The 13,531-nt window shown below is 38.8% G+C and overlaps 1 protein-coding gene across 4 annotated transcripts in view; it reads right to left on the bottom strand.

Moving 5' to 3' along the window:
- The window catches only part of POLA1 (DNA polymerase alpha 1, catalytic subunit), a 313,058-nt gene that overhangs the window by 167,483 nt on the left and 132,044 nt on the right, over window positions 1-13,531 (bottom strand). For all 4 annotated transcript variants that reach the window (XM_074324217.2, XM_074324218.2, XM_019757051.3 and 1 more), the window contains exons 27-29: window positions 2,952-2,984; window positions 2,116-2,208; window positions 503-708 (exon numbers count right to left, since the gene is read on the bottom strand). In XM_074324217.2, coding sequence (XP_074180318.2) covers window positions 503-708; window positions 2,116-2,208; window positions 2,952-2,984 — 332 coding nt within the window. The remainder of the gene's footprint in view (window positions 1-502; window positions 709-2,115; window positions 2,209-2,951; window positions 2,985-13,531) is intronic.

Here is a 13,531-nt window from a genome sequence, read left to right as displayed (position 1 = left end):
GAACTAACTTTTAAATTAACCTGAGATTAGTAATAATCTTTACACACAAATGATATGGGTGAGAACAAAGTCTCACTGCATGGCCCACTCTGAATCCCAGAATATTTTAAGCCATAAAACAGGATACCTTAACAATTATATTCCTAAAGAGGCTCTCGGATGACTCAGGAACACAATACAAGGCACTTTCTAATGGAAACATTAAAGCAAAATAAAACAAATCACATAAACAAAACCAATGGTGTAAGGATCAAAATGTGAAGGTTTACCTTCACAATGAGTTAAAACTCATGAGCGTTATCAAGTCTGGCTTTCTCTAACTTTTAATCTATCTATAAAATTCCACTCCAAATAAGTAAGAATTGTTCATATGAATAATAACAATACCAAAAAAGTAGCTGTGTCCTTGTGCTTGGCAGAATCACAGGTGTTATCTACATGATAAACACTTAAATATTTTTTAAAGACAAACATCAAAATCAAAAACGAAAGCTGAACTCACTTTCCAGTGTCTTTAGCAAGATCACACCAATCTCTTCTAACTATATCTAATCCTTTCAGCTCCTGTTTGGTGACGTAATTCCCATCTGACGTTGGCTCCACAACCAGAGCAGCGTATTTCTTTTTCTTCAGCAGTAGCAGAGACTTGAAGATTCCATCAATGTCTATTTCAAGCAGTTTGTACAACTTATTCACTTCACTTTTTACCTGTGAAAATTTCAGCCATTAATACCAGCTTCTCAAACATCTAATAGGGAGAAGATGAACATGCTATAAATTCCCAAGACTTAACTTAAACAGAACTTGGAGTCACACAAGACTAGAATGAATTTACTAAGTGTATATGGAATATGATATTATGTTTTATGTTGGGTCTGATGCAAGAACACTGAAAAGGCACAGGGACAAAAGCACATTAAAAAATGAAGACAATAATATATCATCCCACTCAACCAAAGGACAGATTTGGCAGGGTCAGCCCCAGGAATTATGAAAACTATGAAATAGTCTGTTTTAAATCTAAAAACTAAATGCATATGTATGGACCTTCAAACCACTGGATTAGTTAAGAGATTACATAGTCCAACGAGTAAGTATGTGGCCAGAAATAAGTAAGTAAAACTTTATTAAAATAATGTCTATGATTTCCCTGAACCTCCCACAGCACCCTGAATATAAGCAAATAAGTATATGCTGAACAAATGAATGAACAGTTACCCCCTCTTTATTGACAGGGTCATGGCACAGACGATTGCTTCTAGGAAAATTACACAACTTTTCAAGATTCAATATGAGTACAATGTGCCAGGCTTGCTCTCAAATGAAGGCTATAGTTTAAATTTCACACATTTCCAGGGGGAAAGGTAGGAAGGTGTTAGTCTGTAACATGATACCTTAGTTTTAGTTTATTGGGACACTATCTTAACATAGCAAGTGCTCAAGAAACACTAGTTGTGAACTGCAATTAGGAGGCTACAAATGATTGTTTTTAAATGTCCCCTTACCTTTTCAAATATATTTTAAGTACTCCTGTAAAAGTTATAGATGTGTGTATATGTATGTAGGTAGGTATTTCTCTATCAATGTAGGAAATGCATCTGAACACCACTACAGACATATTTCTCCTTATGAATGACAATGTGGTAAGTATAATGTGATCACATCTTAAACTTACCACACTTAGACAGTTCTCAAAGGCAAAACATATCTATCATTTAAGAGAAAAACAATTTCCCCTCTAGTTTTACCCTCAAAACAATTGGAAAAGAGGCTAGAAAAATAAAAGAGGATGAAGAATTGAAGGTACTAAGTTTATTATTTTCAGAAGCACACAATTCATACATTTAACATGTTAAAGTTGATGAAACAGATAAATTTTTATTGGTTTCAGGTGTATGAAACAATGTAATAGTCAGACATTTATACCCTCACAAAGTGATAACCCCTCACCCCCAATCTACTATCCCTCTGACATCGTATATAGCTGTTACAGTTCCATTGACTCTATTTCCTATGCTGTACTCTACTTCCTGTGACCACATATATATTAAATTATAGTTGACATTCATTGTTATTCAGCTTCATGAAACAGGTAATTTTATCAAATTATCTCACCTTGTTTCCCAATTTAAATACTTCTTCCAGATTGGTGCTATTGGTGTTTATCATAATTGAATCTGTATCTCCATAAATAACTTCAAGATTCATCTAAAGAAAAGTAAAAATTACAAAAATTAACAACTAAAACATGGTGACCATTATGCACAATGAAACTCAAGATTTTCCATAATACAGAAATTACAGGTTCCACTGATTTTTCAAAAGGTTATATTTATTCTTATCCATATTGTCAGGAGTGTACAATTGAAGATTAAGCCCCAGTAAAAGAGAAAGGTGAACACTGCCACATTTAAAAAAAATCTCCCTAATTTTCTAAAACAGATATTAGAGTGGCAGGGGAAGTGTCTAGTTTCAACTGAAACAAAACGTGGAATTGAATAATATTACCCACTGTACCAGAAGCTTAGTGGTCATGGCAATTGATGAAGCAGAAACATAATGGGTTTTTAAAATTCAGAGGCACAAATCCATATTAAATTCTTACCAGTCTCCAACAGTATTTAGTAGAATATGAAGAGTGCCAAAAAAAATCAATCATAGCAAACAACACTAGAGCACATAAAGTATAAAGGCCTGGGAGTAAACTCTAATTAGCACTGTTACTAATTTGCTTGAAACACTCATATATAGGCTTCAAGCAGCGGCTACATCAGATCAGTGTTAGTAAAAGAAAAAAGCTATAATCCATTAAGAGGGCTTATAAACGTAAACTAGACATTCTAAGAAGCCATTTTCAGTCTGTTTGGGTTGCAGTTTTCCTTGAATACAAAAATGTGACTAGGTGTGATGTTTAAGAGTTGTCATATGATGAGGAAAATGCTCAGCATTACCTTCTGTACCATGTCTTTCGTATGCATCAAAATCTAAAAGGAAACAAAAAAGTCCAGATTAATGCCTTAGATCAGGGGTGTCCAAACATTTTTCCAACGTTTTTCACCAAGGGCCATATGCGGTAAAATACACAAACAGCCGGGCCACTCACTCGAGGTGAAGTACGTATTGCCTCACCTGGTTTATTTAAGTAAACTAAATATATTTTTGGAATTTGCTGCGTGCCAAATAAAAATGGATCATGGGCCGCAGTTTAGATACCCCTTCCTTAGATAATTACAAAAACATAACTATAAGCACATAGATAGGTAGCCCAATGATTTTCCATATATATATTATTAAAGCTCTTGATGGTTTTCTAACTACAACTCTCAAAATAACAGTAACATCAACATAATCTAAAAATAAGTTTGCCTCTACGCTGATTCTTAGTCAGAGATGTGTAAGCAGATCTATGTAAAGATCTCTCTTTAATAAACACGCATAATAAAAATGCACTAAGTCCTCAGTTAATGTCGTCAATAGGTTCCTTGGAAACTGCGACTTTAAGTGAAATGATGTATTAGCCAACGTTACCATAGGGTAATAGATATAAACAAGAGTTAAGTTCCTATGGTATAATCCTGGTCACAAAACATCACCAAACTTCAAAATAAAGACCCCAAAACACGTCATGCTAAACACTGAAATAAACGTCAGCTATACATACATTTCAGAAAGAGGAATAAAAACAAGTAAGATACTGATTTTCTAACCCACTTATCGCAGCTCAGGGTTGTGGGTGGCTGGAACCTTTCCCAGCAGCTCAGTGTACCAGGCAGGACCCCGCCCTGAACAGGACGCCCTTGCATCACAGGGCCACTCACACATCCCACCCTCACTCTGACTGGGATAATTCAGACGCACCAATTCACCTCACGTGCACATCTTTGGCATGTGGGAGGAAACTGGAGTCCCTGGAGAAAACCCACACAGACATGGGGAGAATGTGCAAACTCCACACAGTGGCCCCGGCAGGAATGATTTTTTTTCTCATCAACATTATAATGAAACGATAAACAAAACAATGCTATTCAAGGACCTGCTGTACCCCTTTATAATATGGCAAAAAGGCATACTATTCTCATTACTAACATTTAAATAGAACTGCATGGCATAAAAAAAAAAAAAGCTTGACAGAGCATTTCAAATCTGGCAATCCTTTTTTTTTTTTAATTAGTTTCAGGTGTACAAAACAATGTAATAGACATTTACACCCCTCACAAAGTGATAACCACCCCCCAGTGTACTATCCCTCTGACATCGTATATAACTGTTACAGTTCCACTGACCCAATTCCCTGTGCTGTACTCCATATCCTGTGACTATATATATGTATATGTATATGTATATATATATAATCTTAAATTATAGTTGGCATTCAATATTATTCAGGTTCAGGTGTACGGCGCAGTGGTCAGGCATCTACAAAATCTGGCAATTCTTACTCATGGTATTCAGGATCTTAAAAAGTAAGTCAACAAATACACATGTGATTTAAATTTCTTCTCTAGACTAAATTTCTTGAAGACAGAAAGTAGACCTTCACTGTAGCCCCTGGACCTAGCACAGGGCCCAGTACATAGATAAAAACAGATATGAATGATCTTGGACCGCATCAGAACTAAAATTTAACAAATTAAGGGCTCTTAAAAAGTAATATAACATGAACTCTGTATCTGTATCACTCTCTTCCTCCCTCCCGCTCCCCCCCACTGTGTGTGTGAGTGAGAGAGACAGTGTATTTGTGTGTGTGTGTGTGAGGTCCAGATACTGTGCTGCGAGCTTCTCCTGTACTTTCTCCTCTCATTCTCTAAGGTCCCCAAGAGACAACTACCATTAATATCCCCGTTTGTTGGATGCAAAAAACAAAACGAAGTAATTAGTTTGTCCCAGTAAGTCACAACCCAAGGATAAGAACCCAGGCCCTCTGACTCCAGAGTATGGGGTCACAGTCACTCCATGCTTTTTGCTCCACTATCACCCATCATTTAGAGGGTCGATCTAAACCAGAAGTCACTTTTCTAAAGGGCCAGATACATTTACTTCTTCATTTATATTTTTTTCTACCTCCCATAGTCCTCACTGTCAACTAAGCCCAAACCTCATGACATCTCTTCTGTCTTTCTTGTCCTTCGTATCAAAGAGCCCTATAAATCCTGACCTTAGGATAGCTTTTACATCTACCCTTTCCTTTCCATTTCCACTGCCCCTCCCCTTTCTTACTGTCTCCCAATTTTGTCCAGGCATTCCTTGTCCTCTGTTCTTAGGGGAGGAAGCCCTCCCCCTGCCCTGGGGGTGGTGGGTGGCGGTGAAGACCACCATTAGGCTAACCGGAGGTTTTAACAGTGTCCATACAGTGGGTCACCTGTGGATCTTTTTTAAAATACCATTACCCAGCAATTTTTTTAACAGCTCTCAAGATGATTCTTATGTGGCAGGCGTGGTGAAGTACAACTGGCCTTAGATAATCATGCTAATCCCATTCTGGAAACAGTTTTTAGTTGACAGTATGTCCCCTCCCCAACTAAACCACAAGCTCCTAGAGGTCATGTTTGTGCCAAACACCAGGCTTCACACGTAACAGGCACGTAAAACACTGTTTGCTAGCTGACTGATAGGTCTCATAGTAATCCCAATTACTTTTCTACTAGGCACTGAAATTCAGTTAACTTAATAAAAAACATCCACTCCCCTCCACTTCATCTTCATTGTTAAACATTTAAATTACAGAGAAATGCATTGTGGGAGAATACCTGACAATTCCTTTGGACAAAGGGCAATAAGGAGATCAACCCAAGTCAAGTTTATCACAGTGAGGGCAGAACTACTTATCAGAGAGCTCTTATCACACTCTGCCCCTTACACCCTGCTAAGCTAAGCTTTCCTCACCACAAGGGACAACTCCACCAGGTAACCATCACGTGTCAAGTAAAATACCTCAGGAGCAATCTGTCGACCTTCCACTGCAACTCTGCATATGCGGTAACTGATTTCTTCTACTCTTCTTTCAATACTATGAATCAAACCACCCCATCCCTGAATGCACCTCCGACGTGAACTGGCAGCCTTCACCTTTCAAATCCATCACCCACCCGCACTCTGTCCTGCCACCAACTCACAACCATTTCCAAGCATAATCTGAGGGCTGCTACCAAAACGATTTTCTCTTCAGTGGCAGAAACCTCTTGGTGGATGTTTTGCACAGAAATGGTTGAAAACTAAGCAAACTATAAACACTATACTGGCACTATGTTTTTTTAACCTAACTCTTTATCTTAGAGATCATTCCATACGCACACACAATGAGCTGCCTCATTCCTTTTTAATGACTGCATAGTATTTCATTGTATGAGTCAGTCATGATACTTAACTAGTGCTCTATTACCGAATATGGATGTTATTTCTAACCTTTACCTTTATACCCCACTTCAACAAATGATCCTCACACACATGGAATCTGCCAATCTGCCCGTAAGAAGATAAACTCCCACAAGAGGACTTACTGAGTTAAAGGTTATATACTTTAAAATTCTGACATAGTCAAATAGCTCTCCACAGAAGTTATACCAATTTCTGTGGATACTTTTAAACAACACCATCTTTTCAGTGGACCCCAATAGCAGCTGATGGCAACGCTTTGTTTCAGGTTCAAGGTCCTCACCACAGCTCATCAACGCTTTAGTCCATTCTATACCAGACGGCCCACAATCAGGATGACCCGTACCTCTCATGCTTCTTCACTAAGTAGTTCTAGATGGTGGCTACCACAGGGCCTTATCCAGTCCAGTGCTTACCCAAGTAGCAATGAGCAGGGTCAGCCCACAGCTGCCCTGGACTCAAATGCTTACTGAGGAGGACTCAGCTGCTGGACAGCCAGTAGACTACCAAGTTGGCAAGATCTAGTACTAGGTACAGGGTAGCTAGTAGTGAGTATTTGTAGAATGCTGAATGAATAATCCTAAGGGGTAGGCAGTATTATAAGTCTCATTATTTACAGATGAGGAAAATTAGGCTCTGTGATTTTGCCTAAAGTAACAGAGCTAGTCAAGAGCTTGATCAGAAGCCGGACCTTAAGTTTCATTTTCTTTTCATTGTGTCTCACTGCCTTGTTAAAAAGCCTATACCACATGAATGTTCTGGAAGCCAACAATCCAAGACTTATACATTAGAGATATTTTCCCCATTAAGGAAATGCATTTTATAAAAAAGCCACAGGTATCCAGAAAGGTCTACTGGACACGAGGTACAGTGATTACAAAATGACCGCTCATAAGTTCACTTCAAAGTGACAAGCCTAATATTAAAACTACCCATTCTGACAGGAAATCATTTTGTAAGTGCCAACAGCTAGAAAACAGGGCTATAAAGGCTTGCTAAATTCATTAATAAGGCAGTCTACAGTTATCTGATTTCACAGCAACACCTGCATATTTATCTACTCATTACCAATTGGATGATGGAATTTTTTCAAGCACATTTCAAAAATCTGCCAACTTCAAGTGTAAAAAAATAAACTTTGTGGTTAATTTTTCCTTTAACAAAGTACAGCTGTTGAGAATAATTGTTCAAGATCTTACCCTGTAATGTCAACTGCAGCAGAACAAAGAGTATTTAATTAGCAAATCTATCCAGTAATTCAACACCTATTATATAAAATGCCTTCGTGATTTTATTCAGGATAATTTGCTAAGAGGGTTATTACTGACATTCAGATGGAATTTAAAATTCCTACGCAAGTCGAGTCATAATAGCAGTAATGATCTCCCCAATCAGGAGATTCGGTGTCACACAAGGCTCTCTTGCAATGCAGCAGCCGATTTCCTGACTTCTTAATTCCTGGGCTCAGCTCAGTGAGAGCCCTTCATGCCGATATTTCAGTCAGCAATACATCTTTAATGGGACTCTATTAAAATAACTAGAACAAAAATGACTTTTTTTTTTTGGTTAAAAAGAATGACAGCACTGCCATCATATCAATCATTGCAGGCTTTGCAGAACAGTACCGTTAGGGGAAAAGAGGAGGGGGAAACAGGAAAGGAGTGGGGCTGGGGGTGAGGAGCACAATAATTAAAATAATACGAAGAGGTGTTTTAACCCCAACCTGGGCCTCTGAAGGCTGGTGAAGGGTGGTGGGGACTCAAAAGGAAATGTAAATGTATTTCACAAAAGGGTTTCCTGAAGAAAAGAATTCGCCCAGAAATACACCCAGGATGTGGGTTACTAAACAGAAAGAGCATGTTTATTACACGGGGGTCAATGGCGGCAGTGACCTAAAACCAACTCCTTCCGAAGTGTGTATTGACAGGTTCTAATGTACAGGCCAGGATAAAGCCGTGGTCTTTGTTTTTCGTTAGAACAGAATACTGGTGTCTTGCAATGCATTCAAAGGTTATGAAATGTTTTCGGATGTTATTATAGACTGAAACAGTGTTTATTAATACTAAATGAGAGAAAACACCACAGTTAAAAAAACGTTTCGAGCTCCTATTCCAAAAGCATATGTCTATTATAGTGATCTCTACTATCAAGAAACCCATTTTGGTATATGATGCAGCTATTAAACACAACAGAAATCCTACAGGTTAAGAAAATGTTGGGTAAGGTCAAATTCTAAACAAATAATGTACGAATAGAACGACAACTGAAATCTCAGTGGCTTTAGGATATTTCTGTTACTGATGACATGAAATTAGAAATAAACTGGAAAGTTTCTTTAAAAAATACATTAGCATAATAGGGGTAGCAAATGAATGGTTTTGAAGGATGGGGAAGAGAGAAGTATTAGAAATATCAATATTATGATATTTCGTAATCCAACCATTATCTAAGCTTTCCCTATTCCCAATTTCAGCAGTTTCCAAGGAGGACTCAGTGTTACTCATTTCTCCCACTTGGCGAACACTTATTTCATCCTCATTATACTAGACTGCCTCTTTCCTAGTTTCCTATTCCCTATTATTCTTAGATACGTGTCTTCTCTGTAAGATGCTCAACGAGCAAGGGCTCTGGTTTTGATAAGCACCCTACTTTCTGTCTCTCCCACCTAACATTCCTGTGACACGGGGTTCCTTACTACCCTAAACCTTAGTTTTACCTTCTTTACAATTGGGATAATACCGTGTTTCCCAGAAAATAAGACCTACCCCGAAAATAAGCCCCAGTTAAGATCATCAGCCAGACGGACACATTTAGTACGTTATGACGAAATTCCAGAAGAAGATGACATGACTGTATTTGAATAAATGTAGATTGTTGTACAAGAAAAAATAAGACAGCCCCTGAAAATATGCCCTAATGCGTCTTTTGTAGCAAAAATTAATATAAGTCCCGGTCTTATTTTCGGGGGAACATGGTACTACCACCTAGTTCCCTGAGCTAGGTAGGAATACAAAGAACTGTATGCTGAAAATATGCTTTGCAATAATAAAACATTATACACACAAATCTAAGTTTAAAAAAAGTCAGTGGTCTGAAATCTGAGTACTGGTTTAAACTGCCAATGACCAGCTAAGTGATCTGCGAACAAGCTGGTTTCCCTTTCCAGGTCTCAGCATCCTCATTTATAAAACGAAGAGGTAGAGATTCCTCCCAGATCTAGAAATCTAAGAATCCGAGTTTAACATGTAGAGATACTTCTTCTTTATATCTAGTTGTTTTGTTTTTCAACCACATTCATTTCTTTAACATTAGGAAAAGGAGGCACGAACATGTCCAACAAAGATAATTACATTACAAGAATACAGTTCCATATTCGAGGTTGCTTTTGAGGGCTATGTGGTTGCAAAACAACTAGAAATATGTAAGCTTTCACAAGGTGTCTCCATACATCTTTATGCACTTAATATAAGTGGGTGAGTGTATTTACAGTACATAAAAACATCCCACACCTTCGGATGAGATCTTCCCCCGACCAGATGAATATATAAACATTCATATATGTACATCAGGCTTTCTCAACCGTGACACTACTGACGTTTTAGGCTAGATAATTCTTTGTCATGAGGGGCTGTCCCAGTAGCATGCATGTGCGTGCACGCCAGCGCACGGACATATACACACACGCTCCAGCTGTGACAACCAAAATTGTCTTCAGATATTGCCAAATGTTTCATGGAGGAAATTGCCTCTGGCTGAGAATCAGTGATAACAACACTGATGACTCAATGCTTTTTCTCTGTAGGCCCATACTCAACTGTCTGTCCCATAAGCATTCATGCTACACTCCATCCATCGCCTCTGAACCTTCACCCAGCTCCAAACATGACAAATGTCCCTTCCAAGGGCTTTCCACTAAAATGAAGGACTAACTTCCTTTCTAATCCAATGGGCTAAGAATTCTCACTGTATCTGTCCAGTGGGGCCCCCCTCCCAATGGACTGTCCCTCCTCCAGGCCCTCATCACCTGTCTCCAGCATCACTACCTTCCAAGCCATTCTTCACATTTCACCAGCATTCTTTCTAAAATGTACTGTTTGAAATGAAGTTCAAACCCCTTAGCTTGACCCAACACTCACCCTCTAGTGGAAGCCCACCTCATCTTCTAATGCTTCCCATACGCATCCTTCAATCTAGCCTTCCCGAAATATTTTGAGTTCTCTGAACAAGCCATGCTCTATCTTTGCTTCTGTGCTTTTCACATGCTTTTCGCCACAGTGGCTAAAAGCATGGGTTCAGAAGTTGGGCTGTGTGATGGTAATTTTATTTGTCAATCTGGCTAGGCCATGACAGCCAGATGTGTGGTCAAACACCAGTCTACACGTTGCCATGGAGGCATGTATTTTTTTTACATGAGATTAACATTTAAATCAGTAGACTTTGAGCAAAGCAGATTACCCACCATAATGTGGGTGGGCCTCATCCAATCAGTTGAAGGCCTTCAGAGAAAAAGACTGAGGTACCCAAGAAAGACAGAACTCTGCTACAGACTGCCTTTGGGCTCCAGCTGAAACATCAACTCATGTTCCATATCTTTGAGTCTCCAGCCTGCCAGCCTGCCCTGCAGATTTCAGACTTGCCAGCGTCCACATTCACATGAACCAATTCCTTTAAAACCAATTCCCGCCCCCCCCCACACACCCTATTGGCTGTTCCTCTGGAGAACCCTGACTAATACAGGCTACCTGAGTTTGAAGCCAAACAGCACTGCTTATACGCGTACATTGTGTGACCTTGGGCACACAATATAACCTCGAAGCCTCCAATTCCTTGACTGTAGGATGGAGATAATAGCTGCAGCTTCCTTACAATAGGGCTACTGCGAGCATTCAATGTAACACATATGTAAAGAGTTTTGTACAGTTTCTGGTACGTAAGTGCTCAGTAAATGTTAGGTATTATTATTACCTAACATCTACTTATTTCACAAGGAACTCGGCACCGTCAAAAAAGCCTCTCTGGCTTCTTCAACCCAATGTTACCGAGTATGTTGGTCCAATGTCGCCCCCAAAGGACTGTGTGGACACCCCAGCACACCACTCTATTATAAAAGGTAAGAATAAGAGACTATAAGCAAATTATAAGCAGAGACCATGTCTTAGCCATTAAACCTAACACAATGCCTGGCACGCAGCAGTAATTCAATAAATATTTATCTTAGGCTCTAGTAAAAGGAGGCAAACCCCAAGTGGTCCAGCTTGCGAAGAGCAAAGCTATGGATTGATAAGCGCATCTCCACAACAACAGGACCCTATAGCTGGTGACAGAAAGTGGCAATTAAACCCACACACAGTACGCATTTAAATACTGGCTCTTTCCATGCAAGAAATGGAATGAATCAGTTTTAATTCCACCTTCAAACACAACCCATGTTAGATAAACAAATATTCACTCAAGAGAAATGAATTTCTACCCCAATGATAAACGCCCGTTAATTATAAACTTGACTAAAAGTATACCTCTCCCGTACAACTCTTGTTTCTAGATAAACTGATTTTGTTTTAAATCCTTAATTTACAACCTAGACCTTCTGTTAGCTCATGTGTAAAGAATATAAAACACGTTGAATAAACAAAGCTTTCTGAAAGGTTTCTCCTCCCCAACAGACACGTTTAATGATATTTATGAGTCTTCTCTCAATTACTGCCCCACAATTTGACAGGGCTCTAATTTTGATCTAAAAACTTTAAGAACCACAAATTGTGGCTTTAAATATGTGAAATGAAAAGTGAACTTCTCCCTTGTCTTCTAATTTTTTGCCCTGAAATATTTATTCACTTGTGCATTTTTGTTTTTTAAATCCACTTTACATGTTGACTTTTAGGAAACTCTCATTTTCATCTTTAAAGGAACCTTCCTTTCACGACATTCTTATTCTCCATTCCTTCTCCACTCCAAGCACCAGTTTAGAAACTCACGTGCAGTACGTTTCCCTTACGTGCATGATTGCCATACTTGGGATTACGTCTGACACAGAACCCTGGAGAGCTTGTAGAGCTGGCTTAGAAGCACACTTGAGCCAAATCTACTCACTGACACAAGAGTTCAAGCACAAGCCTACACTCTTAAATGTTAAATTCCCAGGGAAAAAAAACCCCTAGGACACTAAGATTAAAACTAGAGCAAGAGATATTAACCTAAGGTCAAGAAATTTGAAAACCCCTGAAACTAAGGAAGAATTTGAATGTGTGCCTCTATGCATTTTTCTATGAAAAGGACTCACATATTTCATCAAATTTGAAGTTTTGATTTGTTTAAATATAAGTACCATTGCAGATGCTCCAATTAGCCATAAAAATAGAGCTTTCAGAATTCTTAGAATTCACGTAATGTCCATGAGAGTAGAAATACCCCCACCCAAATGTCTCTGCCTCTTGCTTCGGAGCTGGGTGATTTAGGCCCCTACAGAGTATTTTCTCTCACAGGAAAACATGTACATGTCCAAAGGCTCAGAGCTTTGGCTCCCTGATTGACTCCTCGAATAAATCTTCTGGGGGGCTAATTAAGACACGGCCAAACTATGTCCGCGCTTTAGTGAACATCAGCGCTCAGGCAAGTTTCACAGAACTTGATTAAAATTGACTCAAAGTGTCTTACTTCAGTAATCACTTAGACAGAATGAATTTTACATTAGTGGGATCAAGCATGTAGCAGGCCTCAGTGGAAATGAAAAGGGCTTATAGTAATAGGATTTATAAATCCAGCCATTAGGTTAATGGCTAAATGATTTGCATGTAACTTTCTCCCCCACTCTGCCTTCCCTCACCCTTTAACTCAGGAAAAACTATGCTTGGCATTTTCCACTGCAACGCCATACTCAAAGGAAATAGCCTTTCTATTTTGGGACATTCTAATTTCTAATAATGGCTTGGGTAGCTACCATTAACTCTTTCAAAGCACAAATAATTGACTAATAAAATTAAGCATTCTATAAGGCCTGAAAGTGCTTAATTGATCATAATTGTCTATTTGAGAAGAAGGCGTCAGGCTGGCTATGCTCAGATAATGAAGTTGGGCAATTCTGAAGCACTGCAATCAAGATAATACTTGCAGCTAAAAAGGACATTAGCATTTTCTGGAATTTGTAACATTTTCTTTATAA

The sequence above is a fragment of the Rhinolophus sinicus genome, chromosome 18, assembly GCF_057876585.1.
Source record: "Rhinolophus sinicus isolate RSI-liver-muscle chromosome 18, RSI-T2T, whole genome shotgun sequence".
In the NCBI taxonomy this organism is placed as follows: Eukaryota; Metazoa; Chordata; class Mammalia; order Chiroptera; family Rhinolophidae; genus Rhinolophus; species Rhinolophus sinicus.
The sequence above is the reverse complement of the archived record's forward strand: the minus strand, read 5'-3'. Positions and strand labels throughout refer to the sequence as shown.